This window comes from Callospermophilus lateralis, chromosome 2 (genome assembly GCF_048772815.1).
Source record: "Callospermophilus lateralis isolate mCalLat2 chromosome 2, mCalLat2.hap1, whole genome shotgun sequence".
Lineage (NCBI taxonomy): Eukaryota > Metazoa > Chordata > Mammalia > Rodentia > Sciuridae > Callospermophilus > Callospermophilus lateralis.
Window position 1 is genome coordinate 1,321,218 of NC_135306.1, and position 20,721 is coordinate 1,341,938.

Sequence of the window (20,721 nt, forward strand, 5' to 3'; positions counted from 1 at the left end):
CCAGCGGTTAACACACCAGCGAGCCTGCTGGCACAGTCTGGGACTAAGCGAGCACCCACACCCACGCCCCACCCACACAGTCCTGGGAACAAGGCAGGCCAGGATCCTTGAGTGACTCCCTGCATGCAGGGAGGCCAAGGGTCCACTTCTTTGCCCCACCACAGCCAGGCCCAGGATGGGGTGGTCACATGGGCCCTTGCCTCACGGGAACCTCTGGGGAGCTGGCAGCAGGGAAGGCAGCCCCAGTTGTTAGAAAAGGCCCATGGGAAAAGAAGAAGGCTCCAGAGGGTCACCACTGCCCAGGCGGAAGCCATAGGCAATCTGAAGCCAGATGGACACAACTCACCACAGAGGTCTGAACAGTTTAATAGTGATTTCTCCTCAGCCTGATGGTGTAGCCAACACGGGGCGGGACTAGACACCGCTTCTCAGCCTGGCCAGCACAGACGGGCTCCTGTCCTAAGAGCACCTGGGTTCTGAGCACCCTTTCTCTTCCGGGCCACACTCTGCAGACAGGCCCTTCTCCCAGCGCAGACCACGCCTCCTTTCTGATGACTACACCAAAGGCACCAGGCCACCCACCACACTCCTGTGGCTCAGACAGCTCTGAAGCTCCCCTCTGGGCACCCTACCCAGGAACTCTCCCCACACTGCACAGAAAACAGTGAGGGCAGTTCTGATGGGAATCCGAAGAGCTCCGGCCAATCCCACCAGGGACCTGGGGTGAGCCATTCAGGGTCTCTCCAGTCTCTGCCAGCTGAGGACTGGCCAACAGCTCCTTCCTCATATGACAGTGAGCATGGCCACAGGCTGAGGCCTCCCCAGCACCTACACCCAGACTGCCTGCCCTGCACAGCAGGGCTCTTGACCAGCGTGTCAGCTCCTCACTGAGCTCCTGCACCTGCTGAGGGGTGGCTACAGCCCAGTCAGGTCCACAATGGCCTTGATGAAGATGGCATCATCTCGCACATAGGAATTCTTGGCCTCCATCTTGGACACAGGGCAGAAGAGGGGGCAGCCACTGGCAATGTTCATGTCGCTGACTGGCCTCTGGAAGGAGGATGAGGTTATGTCGGGCCTGAAGGCATCGATCACGTGCTCCCGGTTGTTCTGGTCCAGCAGCATCAACGTCACCTGACGGGAGGCAGCCCAGGGAGGGGGACAGGTACCCATGAGTCACCCAAAACCTCCTGTGCTCTGGCTCCCAAGAGACCTGAAGTGGCTATTCACTCCCAGAATAGAGCACTTGGGCACCCTGGCCACAATGTGCTCCACTCTTGCTTAAGAATGTGCCCATGTTGGCACCTGTGTGTATTGATAACTGGAACCTCAGGTCAAAGGGGCTGCTCCCTGTGCTGTCTTTGAACAGCACTGACAGAGAAGCAGCACACTGCCCACCTGGAGGAAGGCACTTCTGGAGAGAACCTCAGACCCCCTAGCTGCAGACTGCTCATCGGCACTGGGCCTCCTGCCACTCCCCCTCCCAGCTGCCCCCTCTGCTGGCTGCTGGAAGGATGGTGGAGGGAAGGGTCGTTCTCATTCCAACCTGGTCTCAAGCTTCAAATCCTCAACCAATATGGACCTGGTTTCAAATACTCAATCATACCCCCAGACAGCCCTGTGGCTGCCACCTTCCTCTGGAGCACACGCTCCCAGATGGACCTTCAACCCTAGTGGTGGATCATGAAGCCAGATGCCCATATCTTAACCAGCACTCAGTAACCATGGAACAGACTAGAAACTACCAAAGCCTCATGCACCTGCTGCACCCTAGAGGACTCCCAGGAACTCCCCCAGGCAAGGGGATGGCCTCTCACACCTTCCTGTCCCAGACAACCTTGCCTCTTGGAAGTTGCACCCCAGGGGCTCCCAGGTACTCCCCCAGACAAGGGGATGGCCTCTCACACCTTCTGGTTGAAGGGCCACCGCAGGAGGGCATCATTGGGGCCTTTCATCACCACAAAGAAGAGAGACAGATGTGTTCCTCTCCCGGTGCCATCACCGTTCAGGTAGACTCGAAGACACATCTTGTAGCCATACCTGCTGGTGTAGAAGGCTGGAGAGATGGGAGGGCCAGTTAGGGCGGCAGCACTCTTCCTGCCAGGAGGCCCTCCCACAGAGAGACGAACACAGGAGAACATCCAGCTTCCAGGGTACCTAAATATGCAGTTGGTTGCTAATGGAAATAGTTTTTCTTTATAATGATTAAAATAGCAATTTTAGGAACCCTATTCTGGCAATACACGAAATAACTGTGAACCTAGAGGTGAGGAGCAAGAACCACCCACTCCAGCATCTGGAGCAGAGGTGGGAGCCAACCTGCCTCAGGAGAGGAAACCACCGGGCAGAGGCCCAGAACAAGCTCGAGGTAATGTTGCTCACATGCAACGGTGCACAGTCAGGAGCAACAGCTGCAGGCTGGCCAGGCCACATGGGGCACGATCTGCCACTCTGGACAGAAAACGCAGCCAGGGACTATGATGGCTCATTTCAGTGGCACCTGACTGGTTAAGGAACACCTAGAGAGCTGGGAGAGCATTGTCTGTGGGCGTGTCTGTGAGGGTGTTTCCAGAGGAGACTGGGGGGGCAGTGGAGGACTGAATGGTGAAAACCCAACCAGCCATGACCCAGAAGGAGCACAGATAGAAGAAAACAGGTTGGTCTACCTCCCCTGGAGCTGGACAACCATCCTCCCTGCCCATGGACATCAGAGATCCAGGCTATCCAGCTTTTGACTACAGGACAAGTGTCTGAGGCCCTGGTGTCCTAAGGCCTTCAGACTTGGGCGGAGCCTGGCTTCTAGCAGCCAGGTCTCAGTCTGCAGCAAGACCTGCCGTGGCCTGCTCGGCTCTGCCATCTGGCAGTTACTTCTAGCAGCCCCTCTGGTGCACTTATGTACTCATCTGCTATACAGTGGGTCTGGAGTGTTCCCCTGGGCCCATGTACTAAAGGTTTGAACCCAGCCTGTGGCACTGCTAGAAGGTGACGGAAACTACAAGGTGGGGGCCTATGGGGAGGTCTTCCATTTACTGGGGGTGGACCTTCGAAGGGGAGAGTAGAACCCCCAATCCATTGCTCTGTCAACTCTCCATCCGTCATCAGACAGAGGAGTTTTGCTTCACCACAGCTCCCTGCCATGAAGTGCTGCACAGGCCCAGAACAGTGGGGCCAAGCCACCATGGACTGACTGCAGGCTTCAAAACTCAGAGCCATAATACATCTTTCCCTCTTTTTTTCTTTTGGGATTGAACCAGGAGGCTGGCACATGTGGGCAACACTAAGATTTGCCGCTAGCCTGCAATCATCCATTTTTTACTTATTTACTTTTTTTTTTTTTTTGGATAACTTTTTTTAAAAAAATTGTCTATGGACATTGATTTTATTTATATGTGGTGCTAAGAACCAAACCCAGTGCCTCACACATGCTAGGCAAGCACTCGACCACTGAACTGCAGCCCCAACCTTCAATCTCTCCTCTTCAGGAAGTGCTGACTACACAGAATCCACCCTGTCAGTCCCACAGTCTCCCCCCACACTGCCCTGGAGCACCCTGACAGTCCCACAGACTCCCCCCACACTGTCCCTGGAGCACCCTGACAGTCCCACAGACTCCCCCCACACTGCCCTGGAGCACCCTGTCAGTACCACAGACTCCCCCCACACTGCCCTGGAGCACCCTGACAGTCCCACAGACTCCCCCCACACTGCCCTGGAGCACCCTGTCAGTACCACAGACTCCCCCCACACTGCCCTGGAGCACCCTGACAGTCCCACAGACTCCCACCACACTGTCCCTGGAGCACCCTGTCAGTCCCACAGACTCCCACCACACTGTCCCTGGAGCACCCTGTCAGTTCCACAGTCTCCCACCACACTGTCCCTGGAGCACCCTATCAGTCCCACAGACCACCACACTGTCCCTGGAGCACCCTGTCAGTTCCACAGTCTCCCACCACACTGTCCCTGGAGCACCCTATCAGTCCCACAGACTCCCACCACACTGCCTTGGAGCACCCTGACAGTTCCATAGACTCCCACCACTCTGTACCTGGAGCACCCTGACAGTTCCACAGTCTCCCCCCACACTGCCCTGGAGCACCCTGACAGTTCCACAGTCTCCCCCCACACTGCCCTGGAGCACCCTGACAGTTCCACAGTCTCCCCCCACACTGCCCTGGAGCACCCTGACAGTTCCACAGTCTCCCCCCACAGTGCCCTGGAGCACCCTGACAGTTCCACAGACTCCCACCACACTTCCCTGGAGCACCCTGTCAGTACCACAGACTCCCCCGACACTGCCCTGGAGCACCCTGACAGTTCCACCCCGCCAACAGCAGCTGACCTCCTCCTGCTTCTCCATAGTTCTGGTTTCAGGCTCTGAAGAGGAATGCAGGCCATACCCAGTCCCCAGAGCAGAGCCCCAGGCATAACACTTGAAAACCATCTTCCCTGCTTTCCGCAGCCACTGCCAGATGCAAGCACAGGTCACCAAGTCTCCTAAAGCAAACTTTTTCCGCAAAAAGGACCTTTTGCACAAGTGTGGTTCCTACACAACCCCTGCCATGATGGCTTCATACCAGGCTCTCTACAAATGTCCACCTGCAGAGGAAAGCCCAAGGGGAACAAGGCCCAAACCCCATCCAGAAAGAGAAGCACCATGCCCCACAGGCTGCCCCAGAGCACTTCTTGAGGTCTTCCCAAGACAAACTTGTTCTTTCAATCTCACTCCAAGGAAGCCAGAGTGTATGGTTTTTGTTCATTTCTGGCCCTTGCTGAAGGCACTACAGGATGTGCCACACAGGAGGGTGGTGGTGCAGGTCCCTAAAGAGCAGGGACAGCAAGCCAAGGCCACCCAACTAGGGGGCCTCAGCCTCTTAGCCTCAATCCCAGAACCTACTGTTTCATCAGCAGGTTCCCTAAGAAAACACAAAAACAGAGTGTCCTCCAGGGAGATGGAATCTAAGTCTGAGCCAATGATGGGCCTGAGCAGGGACAGGGACGACGGCCAGGGCCATGCCACCACCAGGAGGGCCTCCAGGCACAGAGGAGGTGCTCTGAAGTACCCAGGAAGCTGGCTCCAGCAGCATGCTGAGAAGCACAATCCTGGCACGGCAGACCTTGTCACAGAAACAAGCTGGCCCACAACTAGACGGCCCTCCTGGCCCCACAGGAGTGCCTTCCGGAGGAGACCCACAGGTCCCCTTCAGAAGACCTCAGGCCTCCAGTTTGCAGCAGACACCAGAAGCCAGACCACAGGGGTTGACCAGCTCAGCCACTGACACCCAGGAGCGCCATGTTCCTCCTTATGCTGGCCCATCTTCCATCACCATGCCCATGTGCCCTCCGCTCACCCAGTGGCAAGGGGCACACCCTATGAGCAGCCAGCCTGACATCTAGCAGTTATGTTGCCCAGCTGAGGGGTGCCTCAGAAGTACAGATGCTCCTGGTGTCAGCTGGGATGCTCCCAGCCCTGCCTCAGGAGTCATTCCATGTGGCCACTGAGGCAGGGGACACAGGTGTACAGAAATGCAGCAGGGTAAATGGGGAGCTCTGAAACAGCACCTGGGGAGAAGATGGCAGGTGTACGGCCAGCCACAGCCTCCTGGCGCTTCCTGGCAAAGTCTGAGATCTTCCATATAAAGACCCCATCGTAGGTGGATGCCTCCAACTCCAGGACCTTCTGCTCCAGGTCAGCCATGGCCAGGTCCTTCAGGCCAATGCTCCTCTCCAGCTGCTGCACCTGCAGGGCAGTGGTCACCACACGCGCCATGGACCCCAAGCCCCCACCTCCCATACCCAGCAGTCTCAGGAGGACAGTCACCCCAGCTCCCTTGGCTCAGCTCTTCCTAGGTCTGCTCCTTCCAGGTATGAAGTGAGGCTCCAAGTCCACACTGAAGGCTCTGGGCCTAGTGTGCCCAGAAGCTGCACAGCACAAGTTACGTGACACTGCTGATGCCACCCTCCCCGGCCAGAAAGAAAAGGTTTTAGCTGTCACACCTTGCAACCCTTCAAGTCAGGTCCCTCAGAGAAATGTAGGTGGCCACAGCCGAAGGAAGGCACCGTGCTCGGCTGGGGGTACAGAAGGGGTTTATGCTGCCTAGGCTCCAAAGCTGATGAGCCACTAGACCCCACCAGGCACAAACCTTGTTACTCAGGGCTTCAATCTTGTCCTGGTCTAACCGGTGCTGCCGGCTGCAGGCCTCAGCAGTCACAGCCACCCTCTCCACCTCTCGGTTCAGGACACAAACGATGTTCTCAAAGGTGGCCGTCTTTTGCTCTAGGGTCTGACACCTCTGCAGCAGCTGTGGTCCCACCTGGTTCTGGCCCCCAGGGAGAGTCTGTGCCTCCAGGAGGGAGCTCAGCACCAGGGCCAGATGCTCCCGCAGCTGATGTGCCTCATGCTCTTGCAGCTCCTCAGCCTCCATCTGTAGACACAGGGCAGGAGGCTTCAGCCATGTCTGTGCAATGCTAATGCTGGCCAAGACAGCTGTTGTGCTGTGGGCCTTATTCCACTGAGGGCATACGGCCATCAGGACACAGGAATACCTAAGAGACTGGTAACAGCTGGGCTCAATCACTTCCATCCTTTTTCTCTGTACCATGATGTTTAATCTGCCACTGTTCAAAAGTATGTTTCAAAAATACAAAGCTTCCGGGCTGCGGATGTGGCTCAAGTGGTAGCGCGCTTGCCTGGCATGCGTGCGGCCAGGTTTGATCCTCAGCACCACATACAAACAAAGATCTTGTGTCCGCCGAAAACTAAAAAATAAATATTAAAAAAAAATTCTCTCTCTCAAAAAAAAAAAAAAAATTCAAAGCTTCCTATGTAACTTGCTTTTAAAATAAATAGGCAGCTGGACAATGTGAGCTGGACAGTGTGGCGCATGCCTCTAGCTCCAGTACTCAGGCAGGCGACACAGGAGGGTCACTTGAACCCCTGAGCTTACGGCCAGCCTGAGCAACACAGTGAGACCCTGACTCAACACAAAATAAACAGACAAAGGAAAAAGGAGGGCCTCCAGGCACAGAAACAGCTGTCCCTGCAGGAGGGTGGGAAGGCAGGGCTAGACACCACCAGGCTTTCTTAGGGATACCTCTATTATAGGTCTGTCTTTGCAACTAATTATCTTTCAAACTTCTGCAACACAACTTAAAAATGTTTAAAACTCTCAAAAATTAAAAGTAAAAAAACAGAAAGGGCGGGCTGGAGTTGTAGCTCAGTGATAGACCACCTGCCTAGCACGTGTATGGCACTGGGTTCAATCCTTGGCACCACATAAAAATAAATTTAAAAAATAAAGGTATTGTGTCCAACTACAACTTAAAAAAAAAAAAGGTATTCTGTCTATCTATAATTTAAACAACAAACAAAAAAAGACACAAAGGTACTCATTTGGGTACCCAGTTAGAGGCACAGTCACCCAAAAAGCAGAGGGTGCCCTTGGTACCTGCCCTCTCTGCAAGGCATGAGGTCGTTGGGAACAGGATGTGTGTGATGAAGAAATGCAACTCCCAGAGGCCTGCTGGCTTCACCAGCAGGAGCATCAGTGCTGGATCAACTAGGTTACCAGCAACACTGCTCTGATCTGGAGCAACCCATGAACTCATGATGGGTTCTGAGTTAATCTGAGTACTGAAGAGGCCCACAACAGGGACCAGAAAGCAGCAGCACTGGCCCTGGTGGTGGGCTCTAAAACTACCTCCTGCATGGAACCCCACTCCTCCTAGACAACAGCAGCTCTCCTCTTCACCACTGCTCAACACAAAAGGCTATGTGAAAAATCACCAGACAGGACCCCCCACCATGACTGCTGCCACCACTGAGTGCTGCTAAGCTCATTTTCCAGAGGAAGAGGCATCAGCTGGTGGACACTATCCCCAGACCTGCAAGTGCTCGGGGTGCCCACCCACCCAGCACCTCCCGAGGGAAATCTAGAGTCCAGACCTCAAGGGGCTCTCATTGTACAGAGCAAGAGGGACAAGATACAATGACTGTGAAAACAGAGCAGGGTACAGGTTGGTCTGCATGGGTAGAGAAAGGTTCTCATGGACAGGGGCATGCTGAGGTCTGAGGGGCCCCTGAAAGTTGGCAGGTCAAGGGCCTGGGGTGGGAACAGATCAGCAGTCATCAGCAGAGGTCAGGGCCAGGGTGAGGGAGGGGTGAGGATGGAGAAGCTTGGGGACTGCAAGCAAGGACAGACCAGAGCAGCCACCCTGGGGCAGGGTGCAGCTGCCCACAGTCAAGCATCTATCACCTGGATGTGAAGTCTGGACCAGAGCAACATCTGGCACAACTGCCAGGCATAGGGCCTTTGGCTGAACAACCAGGTCATGGTGGTGCTCTTTTCTGGAGATGGAAGGCAGGGGATGGCAGGATGAGTCAAGCTGGCTGTGGTGAATATGGGATGCCCACTAGGCATCAAGGGAGGCTTAGGTGCCAGGTGAACACACACATTTGGTTAAAGCCAGGACACTTTGAGATCTCCAAAAGAATGAGAGTGAATGGAGTTCCCAGGCTGGACCCGGGACCCGAGGCCAGGAGGAGGGGTGCCACAAGGAAGACCCAGAGGAAAAGCAAGGAGGTTGGGGAACCAGGAAGATCTGCACTGCAGGCTGAGTGAAGACTGTGCCCAGGATGAGAGACAGGTTTGCCCAGTCTCTCACTGCAGACCCTTGGACTCACCATCTCAGGGCAGCCAACAGAATGGAATCTGCAGGGGACCCGGCACTTGCCACACGTCCTGACGTGGTCATGAAACTGGAGGGGTGAAAGGGATGAAGTCACATGGGCTGCTTTTGCTTTAGCTCACCCCACTGCACCCCTTCTGCACTGATTATGTCAGAGTTTACACAGGGAACCACTGGCCCTACCGTCATGGGCTAGCTCTCATCAGAACAAAACCTGACCACCCATTTCCAAAGCTGAGCACACACACATCCTGGCCACCAGCCCTGTCAGTAACCAAGGGATGCTGGTGGGGAGTCCAGGGTGTTCATGAGGAAGTCTGCGTCCCACAGAAAATAGCCACACTTCGTCACCTTCAGTTGCAAGGATGCATGGCACTGAGGCCCTGGGGCCTTGGGGGCCCACAACCTAGAAGTGCCAGAGGACAGGACAGGCCTTTGACAACCTCAGCATGTGCCACGCGGCAGGAGAGCAAAGATGGACCACGGAGGAGCACACAAGACCCAGGAAGAGGCCCCAGTGCAGGTATTCTGCATACTGTACTCAGACCAGGGGAGGAAAAGGACTGCTGCTTTGACAAGCAGCCTGAGGGCGAAGCAGCAGCTGGAGGACGGAGCCCATGTGGGAGCCCTGCCTACTCCACTTGCAGGCTGCACCGTGAGAAAGTCATCCTACAGGTACTGGGAGGAGGCCCGAAGTGGGGTACACCCAACTACACATCAGAATCCAGGAACAGTGACAGAAGTCCTCAGACACTGCCCCCACACACAGGGCTAAACACACCATTAAGCAACACAGAAGAACAAATGATCACCACTCCTACCCACTGGCACCTCTAAGGACCAGATAGGAGCCTCCTACGGCGCCTCCCAGCAAGGAACACAAATGCACCTGAGCCAGCAAGGAGCACAAGTGCACTCACTCTGGGAAGTGCCACTAGGAACCCCTCAGCCAGTACTATGCAGAGCCTCCCTCAACACCACACACCAAGAGCAGGTCTGCAGACAGAGCCTCACAGGGGACTGGGCCAACACTATGACACACACCCCTGAACATCTGGGAGCACACATTCTACAGGTTCGTTTTTGGGGCACAGGACCGTTTTACAAAAGTATGGAACATTTCTTAAAGTACCATCTTTAAAAGTCAAAAGCAAAATGAAATAAGCGGCCTCAATGAGTCAGAGAACTACTTTTGGTGGCTTCAAAACACAGTCATAACCTATAGATTCTCAGAGCAAAGAAAGACAGCAATTCCATCAAAAGCCAGCCACCAGCCACATGGCCAGCACTCACACTGCTGCTGGTGCAGAGCTAGGGCACTGAGTGGGACAAAAGAAGCTACCAGGTTCAAGTCACGAGGACTGGGTTTTCTGCATAAAGAAGACATGACCAAAACTCAGGTAAAGATCTGGAATGAAAAAATTGCTATGAAGCCCCAGAGTATTTTTTTTTTCCTAAAAAACAGGTGTTTTCAGGTGAAACACTGGGCTGTGGGAAAGCGTGGAGCAGGAGTGTGAGCCCCTCCACCAGACACCTCACTCTGGAGCCCTGTGTACCAGAGAAAGCTCAACAATGGCTGGGAAACTGGAACCCTACTGCAAGGGGACGTGGCGGGGAGGCACAGCTGGAAATGTGTGGAGTCCAGGTCCACCAAGCCAGCTGTCTGGCCTCCTGAGTCTCTGCTTGAGAAGGACATCCCCCAGTGCCCCCAGCAAACCTTGGCCTGGGTTACTGTCACTCTCATCATCAGTGGCAGATATATTACCACATGTAAAGGCATTGTGGCTGCCCACTGCTCCCAGGTTTTTCTGGCCTGAAGCCCACAGCCAAGGCCAGCACCTGCCTCACTGATGGGCATGAAAAGACCTAGCTCCCAGCTCTCCTTTCAGAGAGAAAGATACCACCAAAACCTGAGGCAGCAGGGTAGACAGGGCCCAGAGAGGCTATCAGCATGGGACTGTTCTAGTGGACCCTTAAAGAGTTTGACGAGTTAGGCAGGTGTTTCAGACCAAAATTCAAAAGCAAATAAAAAGACAAACATCCACCACCTTTAAAATAATTGAAGCAAATTAACTACCCATATGCCAGTATGCCTGCATATGTCAGGGACACAAAGAGAAAAATTTTGCATTACAACTGACCTCAGAATGCAGTACTTGAACCACAACCCTCAGTAAGATATTCTTCCAAAGACAAAATAGACCTCAAAGAAATTGTAAACTTCACTCTTTTTATTGTACTTTCATTTTAAACCTATCATCTATATACACATAGAATAAAACAAATAAATTATTATTAATGCTGCCAAAAAGTAGGATTTCCAACCAGAATATAAAGTTTAAAGAGCTAGCCATGGTGGTGCATGCCTGTAATTCCAGTGACTTGGGAAGCTGAGACAGGAGGATCCTAAGTTCAAGGCCCTCGACAACTTAGCAAGACTCTGTCTCAAAAATTTTTTAAAAAGCGGGGCTGGGGTTGTGGCTCAGAGGTAGAGTGCTCGCCTACCATTCATGAGGCACTGGGTTTGATCCTCAGCACCACGTTAAAAAAAATAATAAAATAAAGATAAGAAAAAAAATATTTTAAAAAGTGCTGGGGATCTGGCTCAGTGGTAAAGCACCCCGCGTTAATTCCCAATACAAATATATAAATATATATAAGTATGTATATTATATATATATAAAATAAATAAAAATTAGAGAGAGAGAGAGAAAATTCTTACAGAGCTGGGTCTCTTGCTCCCCAAGAGTCCAGCAGCATGGCAAGTCCTGCCATCCTAACATGCCAGGGCCCTGACTCTCTACCTAATCACTGCATCCCTATAAGCCCTGCAATATCCAGTCCCCTCACTCTTAGAAGCAGCAGTGTGAACTCCTTCCTCGGTCTCTCCTCTGAAAAGGCCTAGGAACACAAGACAGTAAGAGGAGCATAGGGCACTGACACTGAGGCCCCTAAATGTCACTTTCCACCAAGGACTGAGCTCCAGGCCTGGATGGGGACTTTCCAGAGGAGCCACACACTGGCACTGGGTACTGCACAGGTGAGGGACCTGTGAGAAACAGACCCAGGGCACCTGAGGATGAGGGCCCTGAGTATGAAGATGAAGATGAGTATGGAAAGCTACATGCCCTAAAGACAGGAGAGAGGAACAAAGCCCACCAGACCTGCTGGTCTAGGCCAGTTCTCTCACTCTATAATGGAAAACCACAGGGAGAGGATCCATCCTGGCTTTGGTGGATAGGCACCGATAGAGGACACTGCAGACTACACCCAGCTAGGACAGCACCTGCCACCACAGCAGACAGCCTCACAGCACTGGATACCAGGAGGCACCCTGGTCACCACACCCATCACAGGCCCTCTATAACATTCCATCAAGGGTTGAAGCTGAACTTCACTGAGCCCCCAAGCCAGCTCCAGTCCCTGGTGAAGGCCAAATGCCACCTCAAGGAAGCACTCAGCCAAGGCAATAGGAGAACCTTCAACAGGACAGCTCAATCAGAGAAGAGAGACCTGGCCCTCAGAGCAACCCATTTCAGGACTAGGGCCATGACCCATATTTAAATGGAAGCAAATCAGACAGGCACCAGCTGAAGGGCCAAGAGAACAGGATGGGCTTGGCCAGTCTACAGTCCCTCATGCTGCCATCCAGACACAAAATGCAACCACTGGCGTCATCTGACCTCTAACACCAATGCAGTCACACGCCAGCTCTTGCTGCTTCAGCCTCTTCATCCCCTCCCTGACCTCACAAGCCAAGAAGAAAGGTGTGGCAAAGTACATTTCCGCAAGCATTCCCAAAGTCCCTCCTCACGGGGTCCTCCTCCACAGCGCTGGCTCTATGCAGGGAAGGAGCCGTCCTCCTCACAGGACGAGCATGCGAGGAGATGAATGCCTGGACCCCAGACATTGAGGTCTCCACACCCTGGTCTCCTGCTGCAGACCCCTTGCTTGAGGCCAGTACAGCACTTCTCAGGCGCAAGCACAACTTTTCTGGGGGGAGGGCAGGGGTACCGGGGATTAAACTCAGGGGCACTCAACCTCTGAGCCACATCCCCAGCCCTATTTTGTATTTTATTTAGAGACAGGGTCTCACTGAGTTGCTTAGCACCTCACTGTTGTCCTGCCTCAGACCCCCAAAGCCATTGGGATTACAGGGGTGTGCCACTGCACCTGGCAAGGACAACCTTAATGTTTAATTTTCACAATAATTAAGATGTAACTTTGGCTGGGGATATAGCTCAGTAGTAGAGCACTTATCCAGTATACTCAAGGCTGCATCCCCAACAAGGGAAAAAAAAAAAGGAACAAGGAATGCCAGAAAGCAGAGCACTGGCTCAACCAGGAGGGTGGCTGTCATGCCCGAGCATACCATGCCCATCCCATGATCCCTGCAGCAGGGAGGCTTTCTGTTGTCTCTATGCACATCATGTGCCATAGACCCTCACTGCAAACCCTTAAGCCAAGGTCCTCAGGACATAAGGAAGCACCTTACCTTCTCCCGAGGGATCTTCTTTTTGCCACAGCCTTCACAGGTCAAAGGGAACTTGGGGCAGACTTCATGGTGTGCCTTGAAGAGAAGTAGTCAGGGGCGTGAGGAGGGGACATCAATGCCAGGCACTGGGCAGTGAGGGAGGAAGAGACTGAACAGTCTCAGATGGTGGCCGGCTTAGTCCCCAGCATGGCACTGAGGGGAGGTGATGGAACCTTCAAGAGGTGGGGCCTAAGCTGGGCATGGTGGCCACGTCTATAACCCCAGTGACTCGGGAGGCTGAGGCAAGAGGATCACAAGTTCCTGGCTAGCCTCATAATTTGGCAAGACCCTGTCTCAAAAAAAAAAAAAAAAAAAAAAGAAAGAAAAGAAAAGACTAAGGATGTAGCTCAGTGGCTAAGCACTCCTGGTTCAATACCCAGAACTGGAAAAAAAGATAGAGCTGGGGACATAGCTCAGCTGGTAGAGTGGCATGCCTTGCAGGCAACAAGGCCCTGGGTTCAAACCCCAGCACCACACACACAAAGACAGACCTAGGGGAGGACTTTAGGTCCCTTGGGGATGTGCACCCCAAGGAGTAATGAAAGCCCAACACCTCCCTCTTCCTCCCTTCCCTCTCCCAGAAGTTTTATTCCACCATGTATTCCAGAGCCCAAATAAACCTTTCTCTCTGTAAGTGGATTACCTCAGGTGCTTGTTAGAAGGGAAAGCTACCCATAGGAGACATGGCCACAACGCACTGCGCTCCAGGCCCTTTGGATTGCGACCACTCAGGGATGCCATGTCAGACCTGTTGGCTAGCAGTCTGGGGAGGGACAGCTTGGTGGTGGTGATGCACTATCCCACACCTGAGTGCCTGAACCTTTTCTAAAGTTGCTCCACATGGATATTACGCCCAAGCCCAGTCCCACCAAGAACCCTCCACCCTATGGCCTCAGGAAAGCTGACACTGTGGGAACAAAGGCAGAGGAGCCAAACCAGCTCCACCACTGGCACTGAACCCCAAGCTGTGGTCCTGCCCTGCCCCGCACACCTCCAGGTCAGCATGGCCACAGGGCTCCTGGCAGTGCTGGCAGTTCAGGTTCCTCTCTGGGCATTCCTGTTCCGCGTGGCGCTCCTTCTCCCCAAGGCGGACCAGGCCTTTACACGCAGGGCACTCAGTCAGGAGGAAGGGGCAGAGTCCTTCGTGGCAGCTCTAGAGACAAAGAAGGCATCAGCAGAGCACAGGCAGACACCACAGCACAGCAACCCGAGCACACAGCATCGCATCCCTGGGTTGTGCTGCTGTCCCTCCTGGAGATCCCCTCCACAGGTCAAAAGGACAGTGGAGGTCCAATGTGCCCGCCCCCCACTCCCAGATGCCAGGGACATGGATCACTCTTTGTCCCAGACTGAGCCAAGGTGACACCACAATTGCTGTCTGGGTGGGCACCACCACCCAGGCTCCCTGTCTCTGCCCTCAGCTCTGGAATAGCTGAATACGCACCTGGTACCAGGGTCTCCCCAAGACAGCTTCCTACCAAGCAAGCAGGTCATGCCTCAGCCCTCAGTTACAGTGAATAAGTGGAGCCAGAGGCCACGCCCAGAGACATGGAGACACTGTAAAAGTGGCCACCCTGCAACTAGCACCAGGTCACCCAGCAAAAGACAGAGGCCCAAGACCAGCCCAGCTATGGTGCTGGAGGCCAGGCCTAGTGGGGCTGTTTTAAATGCACAGTATTACATGTGGGAGACCAACCTTGCACGTGACTGAGTCACACTCTCCGGCTGAGTGCTGAGGCGCTCAGTCACAGAAATGTGACAGAGCTTTCCCCACCCTTCTTGGGTTCGAGGGTCCATGTCTCGTGCATGGGCATGTCTTCCTATAGCTATGCTCACCTGTTCCTTTGTAATATAACCCCTTGCCCTGTTTAGGACAGAATCTTCCATGGAAGTGCCTTGTGTGTGTCCCCTTCTCTTACTGTGCCCTTGGGTGTGGCCTACCCAGATGTCAATCAACCTACTGACAGTGGACATCATGAGGATAGACTCAGCCCCCTGAACCTGACCCCTTGCCTCATTTGAATAGCTTTTTCCCAATAAAAGGGATCAGCGCGTGCTCTCGCGCTCTCTCTCTCCTGTGGACCCTTAAGGTCAGAGGAGCCGTCACAGCGACCCCAAAAAAAAAGGTATTTGTGTCTCTTGTGTGGTTATTTTGTGCAGCCCAGTCAGCCAAGTTCAACTGGAGTAACCCCTGAGACTTTTAGTCGCGAGAACAGAAACCCGGCAATTATACCTGAGGAGACCTACATTGTGAAAAAAATGGGCCAGGCCGAGGGGACCAGAGTGAGAAGCAGGGACCACTGCAAAGCCCACTCACTGGTCCCAACACACTGAGAGCCAACCATAAGCCATGTGGGGCCATGAACACAGATGAGTCACTTGTAGCACTGACCACCAACATGGGAACACCCCCCACCCAGTGAGCAAAGACAAGGTGCTGGAGATGAGGCAGAGCTGGGGAAAGCACCCTGTGCTGTAGTCTAGAGAAGGCAAGAACCCCAAATTGCAGGCCAGTGGTTGAATGAGGGGGGCCTACATGGTCCCAGGAAAGGGCTGGCAATGTGTAAAAGAACCCAGAGGGAGAAGGCAGAGCAAGAACCCGTCCAGGCACCTCTCAGGCCCAAGGCTGCCCTGGGCTGGTCCTCACAGATGGTCCCAGGGATGCCTTACTGTGAGGGTTCTAGAAAGAAAAGTGACAAGACCTAGCTGAGCCCTTCGAGGACTGCATACTCAGCATGCTGTGGTAGGTAGGACATAAGTCTAGCAGGCCTCGAGCCTCTCATTCCCCAGCCACAGGGGGAATGAGGCCAGCCTGCAGATGCCAGGGAAATGCAAAAACCAGTACCACAAGCCTGAAACAGGTGCACCGTGAGGCAGCACTGGAGGGTCACTGGGAGCACAGAGCCCAAGATTGGTTGGCAAGCTTTTAATTTGGGATAAAAATACATACAACTTACCATCCTAACTACTTTAAGTGCACAATTCAATGGCACTCACACATTCACACTGTTGGGCAGCTGTCAGTCACTGCCGCTATCCATCCATAGCACTCATCTTCTCAAGCTGACCCCTTGAACCCATGAATACTGACCTCCTCTCCCCAGCCCCTGGAAATCTCCATTGTACTGTATCTCTATGGACCTGAAGGCTGTGGGGACCTAACAAATGAATCCCAAAGGACAGGTCCTTCTGTGCCTGGCTCATCCCACTGAGTGCCAGGTGAGGATCTGAACAGAAGACAGCAGGGCATACCAGGAGAGGGGAAATAACATCAAAGAGGGAACATGCCTATGGCCAAGAGATGGTCCACAGTAAACAAGAAAGGACTTGACTGCAGGGCCCCTCGTGGTGGTTCAGTACCTCCACAAGGACTAGGGCTACAACCCAGGATTTCCTGGACGACTCTGGAGTAAGGTCATTCTAAAGGAACGGGGCACCCTCATTCAAGTTCTGGGAAGCAGGTGGGATTCTAGACAGGAAAGCCATTGTCTGTGGAGCATCATTTTCAAGGCTCTCAGAAAACAGCCCTTTCCCCAGGGATGGGGATCTGAAAGCAGCTGAGCTACAGCCTGAGTGACAGGACCTCCCACAAGCTGGGAAGCACAGGGCCTGGGACAACCATACCAAGAATCATCAGGTCAAAGAGGTTGGCTTTAGGGGTGTCTCTGGCCAGCATGGACATGCTTGTGTTCATGATTCCATAATGCAGCTTTGAGAGTACATGCCAACACACTAGGGCCGCTACATATGCAACCATCAGCAAACTGAGCAGAGGGACCTCAGGGGCTACTGACCTTTAGCAGTGTATGAAACAAAAAGTGAAGCATGAATAGTTAAGCTACTAAAACTTAACTCAAAAACTGTTCTTTGCCAGGCACACTGGTATACACCAGTGACTCAGGAGGCTGAGGCAGGAGGGTTCTAAGTTCAAAGCAGTCTCAGCAACTTAGTGAAACCCTGTCTCAAAAAATAAAAAGGGGGCTGGGGATGTGGCTCAAGCAGTAACGCACTTGCCTGGCATGCACGAGGCACTGGGTTCGATCCTCAGCACCACATAAAAATAAAATAAAGATGTTGTGTCCATCGAAAACTGAAAAATAAATATTAAAAAAATTCTCTCTCTCTTCTCTCTCTTAAAAATAAGTAAATAAATAAAAAGGGCTAGGGACATGCTCAGTAGTTAAGTGCCCCTGGGTTAAACCCCCAGTACCAATAAAAAATAAAAAAATTATTCTTTAAAACTTTATTAAAATAAAATTCTTGTGGGGCTGGGGTCATAGCTCAGTGGTAGAGTGCTTACCTAGCACACGCGAGGCACTGGGTTCAATCCTCAGCACTACATAAAAATAATAAAATAAAGGTATTAAAAAATAAATTACTCATAAGGCTGGGGATATAGTTCAGAGGTAGAGTACCTGCCTAACATACACAAGGCCCTGACTTCCATCCCCATCATCACAAAAAATAAATAAACGAAATATTCATAGGTGAAATGATATGATATGTGTTTCCAGAAGGGAAATGTGGTAGAGGATATAGCTGAAAGAGGATTGGAAAAGGACGGTCACTGCTGCAGGTGACAGGGCCAGGACCTCCCACGCTGACCCACTCTCAGCTTACTGCTTCCTGCTCACACTTGCTGTGCATGAAGCCACAGTAATACATAAAAATTTTCTCCTGGGCTGAGGGTGTACCTCACCAGTAGAGTATGTGCTGAGCGAGTGCAAGGCCTGGGTTTGATCTCCCTTGATGGTTCCTGAAATTCCCAGCTGAGCCCAGGGTTCTCGACAGCAAATGTGCTATACCACCACACTTAGGTAACCAGAACCAAGTGCAGTCTCCTTTCAGCCCACACAGAATTTCAGAAAGCTCCTTTTCTCTCTTTTTTTTTTTTTATTTTTTTGTTGGTACTGGGAATTGAACCCAGGGCCTTGCTCATGCTAGGAAAGTACTGTATCACTGAGCTGTGCCCCCAGCGCTTTTTAATTTTTGAGACAAAGTCTTGCTAAGGTGCTGAGACTGGCCCCAAACTTGTGATCCTCCTGTCTCATCCTCCAAGTTGCTGAGATTACAGCCATGTAACACCACCACACCTGGTAGATAACAGTATTTATTCAACCAGAATTTGACTTTAATTTTTAAGTAAATACAGTTGTTGTAATGCTGCATTTCCCAACAACACAACACAGGATAAGACCAAGCACACTGGCTACTCCTGCCTCTCCCATGCTGGCGTGCACACCCATATCTGAGAGGCCTCTGTGCCCACCACCCAGCCCCTGCACTCAGCCCTATAGCAGTAGTGGGACCACCTGACCAGAGGCTCTCTACAGCCATTTAGATAGCTCAGACTGTGGGGCTTTTTAAAACCATTCCATTCTTTGAAGGAAAGACACCACCAAAAGGAAAAACAGAGACAAAGGCTAAACAGAACTTTTGTCATTTTTCCAACTTTTCAAAAGCCCAGATTATCAAGAGAAAACTGCTTTAGCAGTCAAGCAATAGATGTGGGCTGGGCAAGAGGAGAGGGAGACTCTACAGAGAATAAGATCTTTGTCCCTGCCCCTGACACTTACTGCCAGGAAGAGGTTGTATCAATAAAATCAGGCCATGGCCAAGCTGCCCCAGAGCAGTGCCTGCCCCTCCCACATGACCAAACCCAACTCCTCTTAGGGACTTTCCAGAGCCCTCAAAGGGCAAAGCCAGGGACTTTCCATCCTGCATGCCTGTGGGGCCGCGTGGCACCCAAGCCCATGCCTGGCTGCTATCCCTAGCCCTCAGTTGAGGCCCACATAGCCACTAACCTCACCTACCACGAGCCTAGAGGCGACAGAGACCACAGAGGGATCCAGAGCTAGCACAGAGCTGGGGACTGTTATTTTGCCTACTCTAAAGGATCTCCAGGGTCCCTTAAGGGTAACAGGACATACAGCACCCCAGATGCTTATGCCCACATTGTCCTTGTACCCACCCAGCATCCCACCCTCCCAGAAGACCCTGATCCCATATCAGCTCCGTAGGGACCAGCTCTCTCAACAGCACTGAACAGTAGTTCACTCTGGGCAAACAGCCAAGGTTGTGACCACATGATCAGGCTGTGACAGACCCCAAGCTGGTGAGGACAGTGCAGCTCTTGTTCACCCAGGTACAGCCCAAATTGTTCTTCTGGCAAAACAGAACTGATAACCCAAAGATCACAAAGTGGAGTTGATCAAAACAATGAGGGATGTGGCTCAGTGGTAGAGCACTCACCTAGGAAGTGTGAGGCCCTAGGTTCAATCCTCAGCACCACATAAAAATAAATAAAATAAAGGTTGTGTCCAATTACAACTAAAAAATAAAAATAAATTAAAAAACAATGCAGGAGGGGCTGGGGATAGCTCAGCGATAAACTGTGTGCTTAGCATTCACAAGGACCTGGGTTTGATCCCCAGCACCAAAACATTTAAAATATTGGAAAAAACAAGAACAGGGAACAAAATAGGAAAAACCCACCAGGAACTAGGATTCCAACTGCCCCAGGGTCCTGCTCAGTCAGAGACACCCAGGCCCACTACCAGGGCATGAAGGCATCCCAATGGGCCTTGGACCCAGTAACCTGACCTGGGAGTCCCGTGCGCATAGAAAAGTCAGGGTTCTGAGCAAACAGTCCTTCACAGTCTCACCACCCAGGACTGGATGGGATTGCATCAAGATGCCTCCCTCTTTGAGATCCCAATTTATTACTCTGCACCCACCAACGTGGTACAACGTCCATCCCCTAGTACCCATCATTCTACTGTGTGTCTCCATGGATTTGATGACTCTAAGGACCTCATACGAGGGCAATCCTACAGGGTTTGTCTTTCTGTGGCTGGCTTCTTCACTCAGCATGCTGTCCTCAAGGCTGTAGCAGGTGTCACAGGTCTCTTCCTGTTTAAGGCTGCACAATGTTCCATAGTATGGAAGGACCATGTGCTATTTATCCATCAGGAGCCAGTGGATGCTTAGGCTGTTTCCACCTTGAGCTATTGTGGACAGTCTATTGCTGTGAAACGTTCGGAACTAGCACCTGAGATAGAAACTTTTAAAAGGGCATTTACTAAGATGAGAAAGAATGAGTAAGTTGGTGGACTGCAGTGGCTGAACTAGCTCTCAGCACCTCTCAGCTCACACTGAAGGTTTAGCTGCAGATGCCTAAAGGTGAGGTGAGGATCACAATGAAGTCCCCAATATGCTAACACAGGAAGAGTCAGCCTTAGCTGACACAGAGACAGTGCATAAATCAGGCACCATTCACTACTGTCACTGGCCAGAAGTCTTTTGAGATCACAGAACCTCTGTGCCCATTTCCAGTCCAACTAGATTAACAACAAGGGATACCTTGTAGACACAAGGGATACAACGCAAAACCCTACCAGGCTTGGAAGCTGCTCACCACTGCTGGTAAACCTACGGCTGAAGCAAACACTCTCCAGGGCTAGCATGACCCCAGGACCTCACACACATGGGTGGTCTTC

At 52.3% G+C, this 20,721-nt stretch overlaps 1 protein-coding gene across 4 annotated transcripts in view; it reads right to left on the bottom strand.

Annotated features, from left to right (window-relative positions):
• Positions 1-350: 350 nt before the first annotated feature.
• The window catches only part of Traf2 (TNF receptor associated factor 2), a 30,792-nt gene continuing 10,421 nt past the window's right edge, over positions 351-20,721 (bottom strand). For all 4 annotated transcript variants that reach the window (XM_076845054.1, XM_076845055.1, XM_076845053.1 and 1 more), the window contains exons 5-11: positions 14,214-14,375; positions 13,184-13,258; positions 8,684-8,758; positions 6,144-6,425; positions 5,563-5,740; positions 1,908-2,056; positions 351-1,134 (exon numbers count right to left, since the gene is read on the bottom strand). In XM_076845054.1, coding sequence (XP_076701169.1) covers positions 916-1,134; positions 1,908-2,056; positions 5,563-5,740; positions 6,144-6,425; positions 8,684-8,758; positions 13,184-13,258; positions 14,214-14,375 — 1,140 coding nt within the window. In that variant the 3' untranslated portion in view covers positions 351-915. The remainder of the gene's footprint in view (positions 1,135-1,907; positions 2,057-5,562; positions 5,741-6,143; positions 6,426-8,683; positions 8,759-13,183; positions 13,259-14,213; positions 14,376-20,721) is intronic.